We start from the raw sequence: 19,105 nt of genomic DNA, 5'->3' as shown, positions 1-19,105 counted from the left end.
TGGGTTGGTGCTGTGCAATAGAAATATAATTCGAGCCACATACATAATTTAAAATTTTCTAGAAGCCACATTGAAAAATAAAAAGAAATGGTCAGTAACTTAATCAGTATTTAGAGTTCAGAAATTTAACCACTACTTAGGTTTCATTAAAGTTGAAAAAGGAGATTCACATACCTTGGTTGTTTCAACCACACTTGAAAGTTTTCCAATAACTTAATCCAGCATCAGTTTTAAATGCAAGTTTATTAAAATTAAACACACATTTATTAATCAGTCACCGTAGCCGCATTGTGAAAGCTCAATAGCCGCATGTGACTAGTGACTATCTATTCGGACGGCACAAATCTAGGTTGAGTGATTTAGGTTGTCCTCATGCTAAGTAAGCTATGATGCAAATTCTAACATAAATTATCTTGTTTTACATGCTGTGTAAAACAACGTTACTTCATAGTAAGTACTATACTTATTCCAAAACTGAATCAGAAAACGGAAAAAATCATCAAAAATTGTATATTATGCTCAATTCTTTCAGGTTTCAAGAGAAGCAATTTTTAAAAAGGGGGCGGGGATTCCCTTAGTTGGCAAAATGTATTAAAGGCTCTTACTGCTATAAGACAGACCCCCAGTTTTGGAAAAAGATTCAAAAAGGATCCCAAATACATACTGGAAATAAATGTTCCCATTTCTTTTCCCGCGCTAACGCACGCCTCCCTGCGTTTCATCTACCATCAACACGCCCAGCTTGGCTCAGCTCCCCGCACAGGCGGAAAGACTGGGCAAAACTCAAATTTCAAACTGAGCTCTCGAGGCCCACCTGCAGGGCCAAACTTAAGCTAAAAGCCGATTTTTAACCTGTCACGCCACTCCCCCATCAGCAGAGTCCGCGCGCGTCTAGTTCCCACGCTGCCCGCGACGGCGCAGGGCGGAAAAGAGCGTGAGAAGGCTAGCGCCCATGCGCCGCCCGCCCGCGCATGCGCAGCGCGGAGCCGGCGGGGCCGGGCGGGCGGCCGCCCCGCCCCCGCCCTCCACGCCTATCCTGCAGTCCGCGCCCCGACGGCTCTGCTTCCCTTTCCGGGAGCAGGAGCGGCCGGCGTTAGTGTTTCTTTCCCCCCTTTGGCATTGTCGCCTTCTGCTTGAGCATGGCAGCCAGGAGTCGGGGGGCTGCCCTGCGACTCTGTGCCACAGGTAATGGCCGCGAGGGGAGGGTCGCGGTCCCTCGTCCTCCCGCGGGGCGCAGGCGCCGGACCCGGGGCGGCGGCGACACGTCCGCCTGGCCCTGGCTTCCTGCCGTTCTGCGGGGACCACCCCTCCTCCCCGCCCGGTCCCCAGCCCAGCTTTGCTGCGGAGACGGTGCGCCGGCGTCCCCTGCGGGGTTTTCTTCTTTGTGGCAGGAAGTTCCCGGAGCGCCGGCGCCTTGGACAGGCGAGCAGAAGACACCTGCCCTACCTGTGGCCCACCTGGCTTGGGCCCTTTAGATTCTTATCGTTAGGTTCGAAGAGTCTACCGCCTGTGGGCTAAGAGGAGGTTGGCAAGGACACTTCACGGTCAAAGCTGGGCTTGTGCAGTGTCAGAGAGTGCCCGGGCCATGTGTCAGCCTTTCTCAGCTTCAGCATCTGGTGCGCTGCTTCCCACTGTGGTTTGCTCCACTCAGCAGCCATTTGTTGAGTGCCCACTATGTGCCAGGCCCTCTGCTCTGTAATAAGTATGAGAGAGAACAGCTCGATTTTGTTTCTATCAGAATACATTTTTTTAAAATCACAAACAAAAAACTAGTAGTATTTTGAATGGCATTTGGCGTTTATTGAATGGTGTTACAGAAAAAGGAGAAATACAGAAGAACAATTTCTGACCCTGCTCCAAAAAGATGGAATGATAAAAAGGAAAAATAGAGTAAGAATAATTTGAAAAAGAATCTCTACGTTTTAGATTTTTTAGTCTGTGTAGAACTTGCCTGTCATAGTGCCTGCTGCATGCACAGTAAATATTTATTAAATGAATGAACTCCTTTTAGTTTTGCTTCACTTTTACCCTGGAATGGGTCAGTGATGAATTTTTTATTAGGTTGTAAAATTTAAAAAAACATAGATACTGAACACACAGTACAAGCCAAATGATAAGCCAACATATGTCTTCTCTTTCATTTCTTCTTTTTTTTTTTCAGTTGTTCTACTTGATATGGCTGTCGGTAAAGGTTTTGTAGAAGATTTAGATGAATCGTGAGTATAAGTATTCTAGTGGTGTTTAACTTTCTCCAATTCTGGTGTCATCTGAATATTTGGTATACCAATTCTACCTTTTAATAGTATAGACATTAATGCTTATATGGCACCAATTTTGTTTCAGAGTTCTGAGTGCTGTATAATAAAAAGAGGGATGTGCTCCAGAGTTTTACTGACTCTGGTAAACCATTCCATATTCTGTTTTACCATTCTTCTGGTACTTACCACAATTTACCTTGTAATTGTAATTTGTATCTTTCTGCTTTAATCACTACTGAGTGGGCACTGGAATTTGGGGACCGTACTTTATTTACCTGTATTGTCTTACAGCATTAATCACAAAGCCTTGCTTATAGCTGAGGAGGCCTGCTCTAAGCCAAAATCTTACCTGTGATTTTTTTAACCACTATAGGCAATTATGAGACTCTGCCTGGCAGGCCTCATGGGGAAAGCTACTCCCCCCGCACCAGACTTGGTACACAGCCAGTCCTTTGCAGTCTCTGGAGGAAGCTGTAGTCAGGGACTCACATACCTTCTACCCACATACTCCCTGCCACCCCCGTATACATATCTGCATCCTTAGCCCAGACACCTCAATTTAGGGCCTTTTTATTTGGGCCTTTGGTTGAGGCACTTTACTCCACCTTTCCACCCCCTTACCTGTGGGTTCATAAAGAGGCAGAAACCCTTTGTTTATGACTCCTCAGTATTCACTCCATTGCCCTGACCCTCCCCTAGTGCTGTTCTGTGAAGAAAAACGGAACACGGGCAAGCTGGTCCCTCTTCTTGCCTCTTGCCTGCACTGTTGCAGTGAGTGAATAAAGGTTTGTTCATTACTTTCCGTTTGGCTTGTTGTCCTGATTGACCACCTCGACACCTGTTTGCGAAACAAAACCGGTACAGTGATCAGGGTTGTAGATTGAACACAATACTGTTCTGGAAGAGCAAAAAGCCTGACAATTCCATGTGGCTCTTTGCCAGCCATGCTACTGCATCTTGGAAAGTGTTATTAGGTTGTTTACAGAAACTTTTCAGTACCAGTGGGAGCCATTGGTTTTTCTCTTTAGCCCTTGGCTTGTCCAGTGGGTCAAATTAGTGATCCAGCAGAGGGATCTAAGAAAACTAAGGAAGCACTTCCCTTGGCTACTGCTTGGGTCTTCTGGTGATGGGACCAAAGACTGTCAGAGACCTTGTATTCTGAATTGTGCCTAATGATTCTTGTGTAAATATCTCTGGCACCAACTGATGCCCACAGCTTATTGAGACTTGTACCTCTAGAGAAAAAAAGTGTGGAGATCTTTGAGCTAGCTCTGCCCAGTGACCCAAAGAGACTGTAGACTTTTGCCCCCATGGTGAAGGAGATGAACTCTGATGAAGGAGAATGACACCTTTTGGGGTGCATCACTTCAGGTCTCCTCTTCCAGAGTGCCCTAAAAGCCACTTGCCTAGGAGGAGGGGAAAGAGGGTCGCCAGAGGGCATACATCTGAGACCCTCAGTTCGGTGTTATTTGGGCTCAGCCATGCTTGACCCACCTGTGATGAGTTCCTTCCCACTGAAAAACATTCCTGACCACCCTTGTTCAAGGCTATAGTTTCCCTGCAAGCCATGCTGGTGGGTCCCTTGGTTCTAAAGTGAGTGATTAGGATCAGTGAATGATGAGACTGTCAGCCAGACTTCGATTTCACTTCATGACTCTCACAGACGCTATTGCCCTAGCTGAGTGAACTTGGCATGTAGCAATTGACATTCTAATGCCTTTTGCAGTATCTTTCTCCACTGGGGTGATCACAATTAATTTGCCTTCATGTGGAATAGGTTTTGATACACCTTTAATGTCTTTCCACAAGGCTACCTAAATTCCATGGTCATCTGCTATCAAGGGGTAGGCCTTGATCTGAAAAAAAGTCCCATTTCTGGAGGAAACATTCACTTTCCACTATATTGATGTTATCCTTCTGCCAGGCTACCCAACAAGGACCAAACCCTGGTGACACACATGGGACAGCACAGCTGGGCCACTAATACAATGTACAAGACCTTTCTTAATTTGCCAGAGCTGCCATTGAGACCTCCTGGACCACGGGCCTGATTCACTGATAGTTCTTCCTGGTTAACTTGTGCCGGGATGAACTGGTGTGCTGCTCCCATCCAACCTGAGAGAGACCTGTACCACACGATAAAGGATGCTTGGCACAATGGGCAGGGCTTCATATGGTGGGGATGGCTGTCCAGGTTACCCTAGCAAAGGAACTGTTCTGTGTTTTCCTTCACTCATGGGCTATGGCTCAGGGCCTGGTTGTTTGGTGAGGCCAGTAGTAGTTTAGACTGGCATATATAACAAGCCTCGTGTAGATGAGGCATGTGGATAAAAATTGGTTCTGCATTTAGTTAGCTTTTGTTACTCATTCAGATGCTCACCAGATAGACCCCTACACTAATGAAGGGGAATGTGATCAATAAGCAGACTATGCTTGTCAGGTAAACACGGAGACAGTTGTTCTCTGCCCCAGAGCAAGGTGTGCTAACTGATTGCCTCCTGGATCTGTGAGAGGACAGCCCATTGAAATTTGTACATCACCCTAGACTGGGCCTGACACATGGACTGCCACTGTTGTGAGAAGATGCCAAAACAGAAGGTGCCACCTACCGAATCTTGACCAAGGCTAAAAATACTGTCCAGGGACATTTTCTTTAAACCAGCGGCTGGCCAGGGTACTTTGGTAGAAAGATCATAATGGGTTCCATGTCCTGTCTAGAGGGTTCTGCTGGATCTCAGTTTTAGTTGACACTTCTTTTGGGTTAAGACTAGCCATCTTCTGCACTCCACTCACTCAGGCAACGCTCTCCAGTTCTATAAGACCATATTTGTTTTCCGTTTGGGTTTCTTGAGCATATTGTATCTGATAATAGCTCTGGATTTGTGACCCAAGCTATACCTCAGTGGGCCTTATTATGAGCCATGCAATGGACTCTGCATGCTCTCTATTATCCCATTGCAGGGGTGGTTTGAGTGTTTTAATGAATAATTAAAGGGCTAAGTGGTAAATGAGAGGGGACAAGATACCCCAAACTGGATTCCACATATCAGGCCAGCAGACTGGTGTCTCAATTCAGCAGTTCCCTAAAGAGTACTTATTTGCCTCATGTTTGACCAAGTTGTCTGCCCCTTTCTTAAAAATTATTGACACCTTGATCTTCTCATAGAGCCTCAACTCCGTGACCCAAGCACTGTTGCCTAACCACGTAGTCTGATTTCCTGCTGGCCAGCCAAGGAGGGGGCTGTGATTTCCAATACTTTGTGTAGCATGTGGGTCAGTGAAAACTGTACAGTAGAACAGTCCATCATGAGGCTTAGAAAGCTTTCTGGCTCTCTAGAGGAGGCCCTGATGGGCTATGGGCATTTTTTCCTGGCTTGCTAACAGTTGGGGCTCATAGCTACATTCCCCCTCTAGGAAGACCTGATCATCCTGCTTGGAGTGATTTTGATCATGACCATGGTTGTCTGTTGCCTCAGGTCATTCATTTATTGTCACCGTCCTTCAGTGTCTGGTCCACTTGTGTCCTTATTACCTGTGCCTTGAAGGATCAAAGGGTGGAGTTGAGTTGAGGAGTCCGACTCCAGACCAAAATCCCATCTGCCCATCTGTAATATTTTAGCCCTGACAGTAGGCAGTTACAAGGGGAAGCAGCGCTCCCTACAGACTTGGTGCACAGCCAGTGTTTTCCTGTCTCTGGAAGATGAAGTCAAGGATTCAGGCCCCCGTGCCAGCCATGCTCATACACATACCTGCATTCCTAACACAAGCACCTCCATTTGGAGGCTGTATTTGGTGTCCACTGAGACCTTTTTGGGTCCTTTGGTTGAGGATCTCCACTTTGACTTAGTACCTTTTCCCTCCCACCCTGTAGACTTTTTTTTTTTTATCATTCTCTTTGTCTTAACTACACGTTTAAGGGTTTTATTAAAACATCCCCCAATGTCTTTTGTTATTCATCCAATGTAGATTGAATATAGATCTCTGTGCTAGGCACTAGGAAATGAAAAACTTTCTTCCCTCAAATAGACTATTTATGATTGCATAATATGTACGTTATGGTAGTGGGTATGGACATTAAGGATCATAAAGAAAATAAGGATGAGATCGTTAAACTAATTATTTGTAGCTGTGGGGAATTTAGGAAAAAGTGCTTTCAACTGGATAGGATTTAAACCTGTTGAAGAATATAGAAAGTCAAATGAATTTTGTAAGCTTAGTTGTGACAAACACCATCATCTCTCAGGAAACTTTAACGTTCTTATATTTGAGTGGACAGGTTAGTTGGAGCCACATCAGTTTAGGAGTTTGGACCTTGTTTCTGTAGGTCACAGTTGGCCGTAGAAGTTGTCAAGAGAGTAAAATGACCAGAATTGTGCTTTAGGAAGATTCTTTGGCAGTAGAGTGTTGTTTCCGAGGTCTCCGTGATCAACTGCGGGTTTGATGATTTGCTGGCAAAACTAGCAGAACACACAGGACTCAGTTTATAGTCACCATCAGCAAAGGGGAAAGGCTTGGGGTGAAGCCAGGCACAAGTTTCCAAGAGCTCTCTCCCAGTGGATTCACACAGGATGTACTTAATTCCTCCAGCAAGGAGTGTGACAACATATGAAATGTTATCTACCAGGGAAGCTCATTAGAGACTACAATGCCAAGGGTTTCTAATCGGGGCAGGCCATGCAGGCAGTGTTTGCCTACCATGTACCAAAATTCTGGACCCCCATAAGGAAAGCATGTGTCCAGCACGCATCATGTTGGCACAGTTTAGGCACAGTCAGCCACCCTTATGAGGATGGCAGGAGCCCCCTGATATCCAAGTTCAAGGCCATCCTTGCCAGCAGTTCTTTCTAAGGATAGCAACTCAGGCCTGCAAATAACTTTTTTACACACATACAAGAGTAGCTTTGGTGTGCATTTAAGTTCCACTTTAATTCTTTTTTTTTTTCAGATTATTTATTCCTAATTATTTTATCCCTTATCAGTTTTCTAATTTTCTAATTGAAGTGTTTATTGGACAGGATAAGATGTGGAGGTCACTGAATGAAATTTTACACAAAAATATATTGAAAAGAATTTCTTCTGAGTTCTTTCATTTGCCAATTTATCATCTCTGCCTATACTATTCAACTGTAAAGTGGGTACAAACATAAAATATTTGTTTTTGTTCTTAGGTTTAAAGACAATCGAAAAGATGACATTTGGCTTGTAGATGTGAGTATGTAAATTTTATGTACTTATTTATCCCCCCTCACTATTTTAAGTATTACTTTCTATTTTCCTCCCAAATATGGTAATACGCAGTTTGTGCTTTATCTGTATTATTCAGTTTATTTTCTTAGTTATTATTGTATAGGTTTGTATGTTAACATGAACCCTAGAGCTTTAAGGTTGCTGGAAAGGGAGTGTGTTTGTAGTGAAATAATGGGGTGGGGGTATTAGGAGGGAAAGCAGATCCTATTTTATGATGAGGTCAGTATTTGGATTATGTCTGAAGGAAGTTATGGTATGATATTATTATAGTATTCACTCTTGTTTCTTCCTATTTTCCAAGAGTTTGAGTATACTAATATCACTCAGTAGTCAAAATCATATTTTCATATTAATAGTGTACAAAATGAAATTTTCACCTTCCTTTCCTCACTTTGAAGTTTGAAATATATTTAAACCCTATGATATTTGGGATTTGCTTTAAAATGCCTCAGCTATACATTAGGATGGCAGTGAAAATGATTGAACAAAACCAAAAGAATGACAGAGTTGACAATTATTGAAGCTAGGTGTTAGAGCAGGGGGGTCCATTGTTTAATTTTCTCTCTCTCCCTTTGTGTATGTTTGAAAGTTTCCATAATATGAAGTTTAAAAAAGTCTTATTTCATGGAAGTACAGCAAGCAGTGTGTTACATCATTTTATGTGGTGAATCTAAGTATCACTACAGCTTTCTGGTGATGCCAAAGGAGAGTGATGGTCTGTGGTTTTAGTTTAATCAACCTGACCTATCTCTAGGCCAAACCTTAGGCCAGGTTCTTCATGATCTCCCATACCTTGCTGGTGGCTAGGCTGAAAGTTAGTAAAGACACCTACTCTGTTGGAATTTGGGAGTAGAAGTAGTTTGATGCTTATTAATCTTCAAGGAGTATGTATTTGGTGTGTTTTATGTCTTTTGTGACTTAATTTTATGTAGAACATAGACATTCATTTGGAAGGAAGACTTTTACTGTAAATTTTCTGTTTAAAACATGTATTATAGTGATTTAAAAAGAACTTAGAATGGTATCAGTGTTGAAGTTATGCTAAGAGTTAACCTGTGTTTTTATGTGTGTGTTAGATCTTTTATTATATAAACACTTTAAAATTGTATTTACACTTTTTGTCTAAAACAGATTATTAGCAGGTCCTGTAAAAGATTTTTTATAACGTTAAGGTTGTTCATAATAGCACAACATCTTAGTGGTTGTTTTCTTTTTTTTTTTTAAAACAAGTTTTATGCACCATGGTGCGGCCATTGTAAAAAACTGGAGCCAATTTGGAACGAAGTTGGTCTTGAGATGAAAAGCATTGGTTCTCCAGTTAAAGTTGGAAAAATGGATGCTACTTCCTATTCTAGTAAGCGTTTACTTTGTATTATTTTACTATTCTCACAACAAAAATGTTTTAATTGCATACAGTGCTTTCAAGGTGACAAAAAAATATTTTCTTTGTGTAAAATTGAAGTTATGTTAATAACTTGACTTTATTTTATGAGGTAAATGAATTAGCTGTTGAATGTCTACTATGTACAGGCCAAATCAGGCTTTCCACCTGTTTCTGTAAATAGGGTTGTGTTGGGACACAGTCACACTCATTTGTTTACTATTGTATATGGCTTGCTTTTGTGTTGCAGTGGTGGAATTGAGTAGTTGTGGCAGAGACTGTATGCCCCACAAGCCTAAAATTTATTATCTAACCCTTTACAGAAAAATGCTTAAAAGATTCAGAAAAAGGAGATATTAACTTTAGAGAAATATGAGGCATGATAGAAATTTGAAAAGAACATGGCTTCAGAATACAGGCTTGGATTCAAATACTGGCTCTGCCTGTTATTTTTCCTTGTAATGTTGGGGAAGTTTCTTAACACCCCTGAACTTTGGTTTCCACATTGATAATATGAGATTGCAGTTTGGAGCAAGACAGACCTAAATTTTAATCCCAACCCTCCTGCCATGTCCTAGTCTATGGCTTTGGGAAAGTGTATTTCTTAATCTTAGTTTCCAAGTCTGAGCAAAGGGAGAGATAATCCTCAAGGTTGCAAGGATTGTGTTAATATGTTGTATTCTAAAACCTCTAGTACAATGGCTAGCTTACATAAGGTGTTAAGGGATAATATCGGATTATTAAGAGCCTTCTAGGTCAAGCAGTGTTTTATCAGTTGTCAGTCGGGAGGTATTACATATTTTTGAGATGGCAGATAAATTCATAAAAATGTTTCTGGGCTTTTAATAGAATGTTTACAGTGGAAAAGAGTGGTTAGAGGCAGGAAGATCATCTAAAGCTACTTTTGTATGAGTCTAGGTATAGGAAGGTAGGTATAGGATTAGGTGGTGGCAGAGGCCACTTAATTATAGCATCAAGATGTTTCATGTGCTATAGAGAAAAATGTTATCTTCCTAGCTTTGAAAGAAAGAAGTGTCCAAATAACTACTCTTTAAGAATTACAAATAGGTTTTTAATATATAACTCTTAAAGTTTCCTTAAATACTCCAAGATCTAAATCTAAGTAGAAGTTTTAGTAAAACTTGCAGTCAAAAAGATAAAGAAATAGAAAATTTTTTTCTCAAGCCATCTGTCAACATTATTCTATGTCTAGCTATAGAATACTAAAGGATTAGCTACGTCACAGATACCTGTTCAATCTGTATAGGTCACTTTCAGACAGACATGCTGAGTGTTTCTCAAAGTGTAGTCTGCAGATTACCTGCAGTAGGATTCCCTGGCACTCATTGCAAGTTCAGATTCCAGAGGCTCACACCTTCCTGACCAAATGAAAATTTGTGGGATTGGGTCATGAGAATTCATATTTTTAACATGTTTTTCAGGTGATTCTGCTGTACACTTAAGTTAGAGAATACTATTTTGACTGATAGTTACATATAGTGTTATTTTATTTATTTTTTTGGTGTGTCGCTTCCCACGGGGGCCTGTGCCTCTCCTTGTCAGGCAGGTCTGGGATGCCATTTTTCTTTCTTTTTTTTACCAGGAGATCCCCGGGATCGAACCCAAGTCCTCTATACGGTAAACGGGAGTTCAATTGCTTGAGCCACAGCTGCTTCCCCGCATAGGGTTTTGGTTTAGGGTAGAATAGAATTATTCAATGTGATTGCGTTTAGAAAATCCCTCCTGAGTCTTTGAGGGTAGCTTATTTCTCGCTCATGTAATTGGAGTGCTTGAAAACAAGTGTCTTCAGACTCACTTAGCCTAACAAGTTTCTGTGCCTTGATTTCTTTTTTTTTTTTTAAAGATTTATTTATTTATTTCTCTCCCCTCCCCCACCACCCCGGTTGATTTCTTAACTAGAGAAATTTGAACTATTAGGATTTAGCCTGCCCTTTGTATTTGGAATTATGCCAAAAACTTCCAGAACCACAGTGTTAAATGATAATAGCATAATCAAATCGCCTTTTTAAAAAGCTATACATTGACCCATGGAAATTCATAAATGGATTTAGCCTCTCTTTTTGTACATGTCACTTGAAAAATGAGTGCAGAATTCATTCAGAAGTTAAACAGTGATATGATGCTGTATGTAACGGTGCACTGGATTCTCTTACAAAACCACTGACATTTTGTGTATTTACTCTCACACGTAAGTGTGACTTTTTTTATGGTAAAGATCATATTTTGCTTCTCTTTGGTATATAAACTTGGAGCAGTATTTCACGAATAACACTCTGATTTCTTATTCACAGGTTATATTTGCATATCAGTTTTACCTTTCTAGATGAGCAGCTCTTTTGGGGAAGGCTCTCTTAATCTCGGCCCTGTTGTTGTTTGGGGCCTGAGTCTCTCTCTTGTGGGATGGCGTTGGGGTGGTTCCTGTGTGTTGGCGGATGCTGGTGACATCCTGGCCTCTACCCACGGGGTGCCAGTGGCGCTCTTCCCTCCTTTCCCAGTTGTCGTGACCAGTTTTGTCTCCAGACATTGCCGAATGTCCCCTCAGTGCAAAACTGTCCCTAGTTGAAAAAGGGCATATTTTATGCCCTTTTCATCATGTTAGATACATAGGGACCCTCAGTATATACTAAGAAATACAGTAGTTTAGAGCTTCTCAACCCTTTTAAATCTATAGTAGTAGATGTACCAGAGGGAACTGACTCAGTGATTTCAAACACCAACGTTAGAGACATAATTGGGCCTAGATTCCAAGATCTCTATGATTTACTTCTATGCCTAACTCTACCATGAAGAAATTGTTATATCAAGGAGAAAACAGAAATGAAATGAAGGGTTTCCTGTTTAACCTTATTTCACGAACATTGAAAATTACAAAACTTCAAGGGAAATTATTCATGTTACAAGGAATTGACCTCAGGTTTCTCTACAAATCATTCTTCTCTAATATGAAAAATAAAAGAACAAAAAATTTAGTAGTTCAGACTTGAATTTCAGTCTTGTACAGCTACTTATATAATACTTCCTCTTAAAAATGTACCTAATCTCCTTAAATTTTGGTTCCTTTATCTTAAAAATAGCATTAGCATGATTTTCCCCTGCATGGAATTGTTTTGAGGTACAGTTAATTTATAGTAAAGCCAGCTATGAAATATTCAATGATACTGATTTTTATTAATGATATCTGTACATTGATTGATGTGTCAGCAGATAATTACTTAGCAATGAGATCAGGGTTAAGAAGAGAAAGTAAAGGGACCTAACTTTGAAAGTCTAGTATATGTCAGACTGGTTAGGTTCTTCTTCCCATGTTTTCTCATTTTAAAGTCCCAACCACATAGCCCTACAAAATGAGTGGTGTCCACAGAAGGGGAAGCAAAATCAGAGAAGTGAGGGGATTTATTTAGGGTTACATAGATGGTAAATGGAAAAGGTGGCCTCCTAGCCCAGGTTGTTATATATCTGTGACCTACACTCTGCTTGTACTCGTTTTATTATACCACCATTCCCCTTAGGGAAACCTATGTCTGAAGTATCAGGAGCCAATGTCAATTGAAATTCTTTCAGAAATGAAGGGTCATGGTCAGGTAGCCGGAGGGCTGAAGAGTGAGTGGTATTGTCTCCATCTACAGACATGGAAACTGAGGTCAAAAAAAAAAAAAAGTGATGGATTAAGTATGAAGCTGGGATTTTCACTCTGAAGCCTATTATGAGATCTACTGCACCAGGTTATAAAATGCTATTGTATTTTTTTTCATTGATTGCATATTTTACTTTCTTTGAGTATAAATATATTTTAAGATAAAATTAAATTATATGATGTGATTGCTAGTGGAATATCCTTCCTCACTCCAGTCTATTATTTCAGTCTTTTCTTTTTGCAGTTTTAAATGAGTTCTAGTTAATGATGATAAGGGCTTGTATGTAACTGCCTCTGTGCAGGAAAAGGGACATTGAGAACATCTTTTATCTTCCTAATCTCTTCCAAATAATTCTGTTTTTGGCTTGGAAAAGGGCCAAGCCAAATAGCAGCAGTCTTCTCCAATTAGAATGTACTTGACAGAATGAAGTCCTAAATTAGAGATGGGGCATATAAATTAAGGAATTTTCAGTTCACATGTCTGTTCAGAGTCAGAACCTTTGTCTTCAGGACTTAATTTCCTATTTTTGTAGTTTCTGCTGTTGTTGCCTTTTATAAAAATAAGTATTGGTCACTCTCCAGTCCTTTCCTATCGCCTCTCTCCATATGTTTAAGAGAAAACGAAAGTTGGCAAAGGAAAGGGGAGAGATTTAGAAACCATTTTGCCACTTGGTCATTTATTCTATAATGAATTGGTAGGTAATGATGAGAACCCAAGGATTAATGAAGACTTTGATTGGTAAACCAGAAGCCAGATTAGATATAGAAGTAATTCCCTTTACCAAATTGTGATAAGAGTATATCCTGGAAATAAAGGAAATTTAAAAGAGATTATGTAAATAAAAATAGTGTACTTTACATATACTAGTATAGTTTTGAAATATTTTATATTATATATTGCCCATTACTGCAAATGTTTTCTTCTTTTCTATTCTGGTTGCCTTGAGTCTGTAGTGGAGTAGTATAGTGTAGTATTAATTGGCGATAGTGATTTCTATACTTTTTAAAGTCCTTTAATACTCTGTTGCTATTTGCTTGTTTCTGTTAACTGTTTCTTCTTTCCCCCCCAAAAATGCCATTGTAACAATTAGTTCTCATTTTTAATTAACTTGAGGATTTCAGATTAATCATTGATATCATTGGGAATTTTCTAGATCATTACAAAAGCAGAAATCCTAAAACAAGTAGGCACAGTTGTTTTTAGATCACATATTGCAGAAATTAAGTATTTTTGCACAGACAATTTATGTTTTTAAAATTAAAGTACAGTACTTGTAAAATTCAGAAACACACTAAAGGAAAAGATGGCCATTTGTTAGAGGAGTAGGTGATACCTAGAAGAAATATTTGTCCTGGAAATGAAGCCAAATGAAAAGTGAGACTTTATTTTTAAACAAGACTATCTTATAAAATAAGTGCCACAGAGGTAAAATCTTAACTTATTCTTTAGCCTTTATTTCTTATTTTGTTGTAATGTTTTGTGCAGGCCATGAGTTGGATTATTAAATACTGTTTTGTATGAGAATGTCATGTTTTTTCTTTTTTGTGTACAAGTTTCTGTCCTTTTTTTAGGACTTAAAAACAACATAGCTATGTGGGTTTGTATAAATATATCTATATATATTTAAAGTAAAAGGCTCTTTTGTTACCTACTTTCTCATTTTTTAAAAGCAATTTGGAATTATTTATTCTTTTTTTTATCAAGGCATTGCTTCAGAGTTTGGAGTTCGAGGTTATCCAACAATTAAGCTGTAAGTTGAGTGTTGTATGTTTATATGTGTATTTTCATTAGTTCACTCTAATACTTTTTTTTATATTCAAGTGAATGTGTTTACTCCTAATTCACTAAGCATGTAATGAGTGTCTGCAGTGTTGTATGTTGAAAGGTCTTTGCACTCGAGGGGCTCAAAAGTATATTCTTTATAAATCCTGTCTCCTAATAAATTTTACTTTTGTGTAATTATAATAGGCTTATTTTACCAGAGAAAAAGTGACAAAGAGATTCAAAATTGGTGGATGTTAAATCTAACCTATAGGTGTTGATCAAGTCTAATCTAGGGTGTACAATGGAAGAAATAGTGATTCTAAAGGACTCATATCATGAAAGAATTGCATTGAATTTTTCCATGATTTTCATTAAACTTATTTTGTTGTTGAAGGGAGTTGAGGACTTATTTTGACAGTTATAGTAACAAAGTAAAATTTTAAGTACTAGTTTTAAAATTTGACTATTTTTATATATTTATCTTAAAAATGTTTTCTAAACTACTTCTTTGTGTTAGGTAAATTATTCTTTCTGTTCTTAATTATAGATAATCTTTTGTGTTTCACAATTTTTCTGTATCTTATTTAAACACATAAATTAATTTCTTATCAGGCTTTTGAAAATTAAATTGTCTGAAAGTTATTTTTATGTATTGTTTAGCCCTGTAATCTTAGAGTATCTGTGAAGATACTGTAATGTTAAAGTTTTTAAATGTTTTGCCTCTGTCAAAAAGCTTTAAATTCCATCTTTTTATTTACTTCTGGTAGAAAAGATAGTGATAATTGTAGTGCTTTAATTTTCCAAGCTCTTTCCCATAACTGTGTAGATAATTCAGTTTTCAGAGGGCATAGATACCATGCAATTATCGGATACAGAGTGAAATATTTTCATGTAATTTTAATAGAATGTAGACTTTTCCTTTATATTTTGAGTTGTTATTACTCAGAAACCCATTACCTACTATATTTTACATGGATATGCTACTTATGCTACTTCTGAAACTTCTCTGCATTTATTATTTTATGTACTATAATTTTGTGCAACAATGGAGGGTGATTAGCATTAAATATTAAGAGTGAAATAATCTAAGTTTTATCCTTTTTTTTTTTATCTTTTTAAGATTAAAAGGGGATTTGGCATATAATTATAGAGGACCAAGAACTAAAGATGATATTATTGAGTTTGCTCACAGAGTATCTGGGTAAGTCATTGTTAGGAATGACCTTTCCTCCAGGATATTAATATTTGAAAATTATATGTGTTTTGATAGACCATATGGCACACACATATTTTCAAAACCTACTTAAATAAAAGGCGTTGTTTTTTTGTTTATTTATTAGAAAAGATAAGGTCTATAAGTGTATCGAAAGAGACGCTTTAGCGAAGAGAACAGGCAGTGTAATTTGTTACATATGGTCAACCTCACATTTAAGTTCATTTTGTATAATGAAGAATTTTCCCATTTTCAAAATTTTGATTGCTTCTGACCAACAATATGTGAATCTTAATTTTTTTAAATGATTTTGCTTTTGTACTGACTGGACTACCATAACTTATTTTTCTTGTTACTTAACTTCAGAGTTTTAAAAGAAGCCCTAGAGAAAAGGTTTTGTGGTGGATGTGTGGGAGTGCTGTATATTGTATATATGAATTGCTGTGGTCTAGGGCTCTTGTAAAGAGAAGTTCAATAATTAGGGGAAAAAAAAAAAAAAGAAAAAGATAAGATGTAGAATTTTTCCAAGTCAGCACGTATTCTATATCTAATGTTTAAACCCATCGCTATATGCCATTTTGCTAGTAAGGGATCCTGACATTATATTGGGCTTCAATTTTCAAGAAGTTCTGGATCACAGAGTGGTTCAACAATGGCAGCAGAGGAATACTGGTATAGGATACTATTGACAGGAGATATATGGCTGACAGGGAGCTATATAGGGCATATGTCCAGGGTGCATGGTAATGTTTGTATATACTCATAGTGGCAACAATTAAAAACTACAGTTGGGAGGGTACTGGGTTCCTGGCCGGGGGTGCTCTGTCGTCGTTCCTAGGGGAGCAGCAGCAGTCCCCCAGGTGCAGTGGCAAGGGCCGGGAAGGAATGAGGGTCCAACAGTGAGCCCCTGATACTAATGACTATGCTTGTGAGCCTATATGCCTGAAATAAGAACAAGGCCTAGAGCAGCACTGTGCCTGGGAATTTCCTCCTGACAGCCTTCATGTTACTCAAATGTGGCCAGTCTCGAAGCCAAACTCAGCATGTAAATGCACTGCCTTCCCCCCAGCGTGGGACATGACACCCGGGCATGAGCCTCCCTGGCACCGAGGGATCACTATCAACTACCAACTGATGATGCAACTGGAAAATGACCTTGAATTGAAGGTTCGATGCGGATCAGCAGAATATCCCTGTCTACATATAATATGACTTTAAAATGCTGTTTGACCTAATGTAAGGGGGAAAAGGAAAGGAGAAATGAGTTTATATGGCTACAAGTCTCTAAAAAAGAGTCTGGAGGCTGTCAGAAGGATTGCCCGTATGCACAACTGAGCAGAGTCTAAGAGACAGATAAAGTAGATACAATCCCCAGGTATTGGTTCCTTGGAGGTTCCTAAAGAGACCCACGGGTTCTATGGTCATGGCAGAAGGGGCTCACTGCCATGTCAGATGGCCCTTCCTTCTTTGGCGCGGTGTTTCTGCGTGATGAAACTGGACTCAGATGGGATCTCTTTTCATAAGACTTTCATGCTACTTTACTGGAATTGTAGTTGGTGTTGGGGTTTAAGATATAATTAGGGGATTTGAATCTCTGGACTGACAATATGATAGCCAGGCCCTGAGCCTCAACAGACTCCAGCTCCTACAATCGGATTTATTGGACTCACCTCACTCGGCTAAGATGGAGTTGAAGAAGGACAACCACCACACCATGGAACCTAGAGAGCCTACAACTGAAAGCAGGAGGATTGCATCCAGTATCCATATGGAATCTGAGCCTCTTGACATAGAGGTGCAACGGACACAACCAATCCAAGGTCCACAGAGAAAAGGTGGCATTGGAGTGGGAAAAGTGGACATGGTGGCTGATGGGTATGGGGAATGGCAGGAAGAGATGAGATGTGGAGGTGCCTTTGGGACTTGGAGTTGCCCTGGACAGTGCTTCAGGGGCAATCACTGGACATTGTAAATCCACCCAGGGCCCACTGGATGGAATGGGGGAGAGTTTGGGCCATAATGTGGACCATTGACCATGAAGTGCAGAGATGCCCAGAGATGTACTTACCAAATGCAATGGATGTGTCATGATGATGGGAGTGAATGTTGCTGGGGGGGGAGTGGTGGGGTTGAATGGAACCTCATATATTTTTTTTAATGTAATATTTTTACAAAATCAATTGAAAAAAAAAAAAAAAGAAGCCCTAGAATATTAATGTTGACCTGGGCTTTGATGTTTAACCTATTATACTGGAAAATACTTTAGAAAAACAACTAAAGTACTTTTCCTTATAGACACGTTCCCCTTTATGCCAGTTATGAAGTGTTATTTCATTTTTGGCTTAGAATGTGTGATATAATTAGAATCCAAACATCTGCTGAGTTACAAGTCTTTTGAGGTTTTACTGATAAGGTAGCAGATTTTTCCATAAGCATTTCCTGTTGGTTTGGATGTAGTGATTTTTACTTTTTTTTAAGATCTGCATCTTGCTGAGACACAAAGAAAAGGCAGTACTTATAATTAATATGATTATGTGAAACTTCTTGAGGGGATTCATAGAGATTAATTGACTAATAATGTCTTCGAAATTGTAGATGCAGAACTATGAGTTTGACAGGTTATATTATATTGTGATAAGGTTAAATAACCTTAAGGTAAATTAAAATGTTGGAATGGATTGGTTGGGTGGCATGATATCTGGTTTAAATTATTGGAGAAAAGGTACAGAATTAGGAACGACCTTTATATATTAAAGTTTTCAGGGCTTATAGTTTTCACTGTGTTTTTTTAATTGATTGCATGTTTAATTTTCATCTTTTTAAAATTTGTGTATAAATAAATTTTGAGTTAATGGTAAATTAAATGTGGAGATTACTCATTGGAATAAACTTCATTCTCTCATCATTAACGTTAGTCTTTATGCTTTGAAAATCTTTAATTAGTTTTAGTTGAAGTTTAGATGGGCTTCTCCTGATGTAGCTGTGAGTGATTCTATTGCAAATGAAATTTCAAGAGTCAGTTCTGGAGTTGCATCACTTACTGGCTAATTACTAAAGTACTGAAATAGAAACTAAGAGTCGAGTGATGCAATGCATCTTAAGAATGGTGCATTTTGAAAATAGGTTTGACCCTGCAAAACATGTACTATTCATTTTGCAAATTTGGTGATAGAGTAAAAATCCAATAATCTAGGCCATGTTTAAAAGAAGACTGCCTCTTTTAAGTATTTTAAGTGTATTTTAGAGGTAATATGTTTTATAATATCCTTTGGAGTAATTTATTTCTCAGTTTAGTCTATTTGATTTTGAAATATGTTATAATAAAGCTCTTTGTAGTTTTTTCCTCTTTATAGATTTTTATATTCCATTGTTATGTCTACCATTTTCCATTTATCCTGAAAATAATAAAAATACTTTTAAAAACATTTTAGATTTTAACCCCTGTATGGTATTTTAAAACTATGTAGTGTTTAAATTGACAGAGTAAGAAGTAAACATTATTGATATAGTATATTATAAATGTCTGGGGCAATGTTTCATTTATATGAGTGATTTTTTCAAAGGGAGGAAAAATCTGTGAATTGTT

At 38.8% G+C, this 19,105-nt stretch overlaps 1 protein-coding gene across 2 annotated transcripts in view; it reads left to right on the top strand.

The window, feature by feature from the left end:
* Nucleotides 1-959: 959 nt before the first annotated feature.
* Nucleotides 960-19,105, top strand: part of TMX3 (thioredoxin related transmembrane protein 3) — a 43,911-nt gene continuing 25,765 nt past the window's right edge. Inside the window, exons 1-6 of one of the 2 annotated variants that reach the window (XM_058277880.2) lie at nucleotides 960-1,185; nucleotides 2,162-2,216; nucleotides 7,427-7,466; nucleotides 8,736-8,859; nucleotides 14,247-14,292; nucleotides 15,427-15,507. In XM_058277880.2, the coding sequence (XP_058133863.1) occupies nucleotides 1,140-1,185; nucleotides 2,162-2,216; nucleotides 7,427-7,466; nucleotides 8,736-8,859; nucleotides 14,247-14,292; nucleotides 15,427-15,507 (392 nt within the window). In that variant the 5' untranslated portion in view covers nucleotides 960-1,139. Of the gene's footprint in view, nucleotides 1,891-2,161; nucleotides 2,217-7,426; nucleotides 7,467-8,735; nucleotides 8,860-14,246; nucleotides 14,293-15,426; nucleotides 15,508-19,105 lie in introns of both variants that reach the window. The other variant, XM_071208583.1, reaches the window with a different exon arrangement.

Source organism: Dasypus novemcinctus, chromosome 16 (assembly GCF_030445035.2).
Source record: "Dasypus novemcinctus isolate mDasNov1 chromosome 16, mDasNov1.1.hap2, whole genome shotgun sequence".
NCBI classification, from domain to species: Eukaryota; Metazoa; Chordata; class Mammalia; order Cingulata; family Dasypodidae; genus Dasypus; species Dasypus novemcinctus.
The sequence above is the reverse complement of the archived record's forward strand: the minus strand, read 5'-3'. Positions and strand labels throughout refer to the sequence as shown.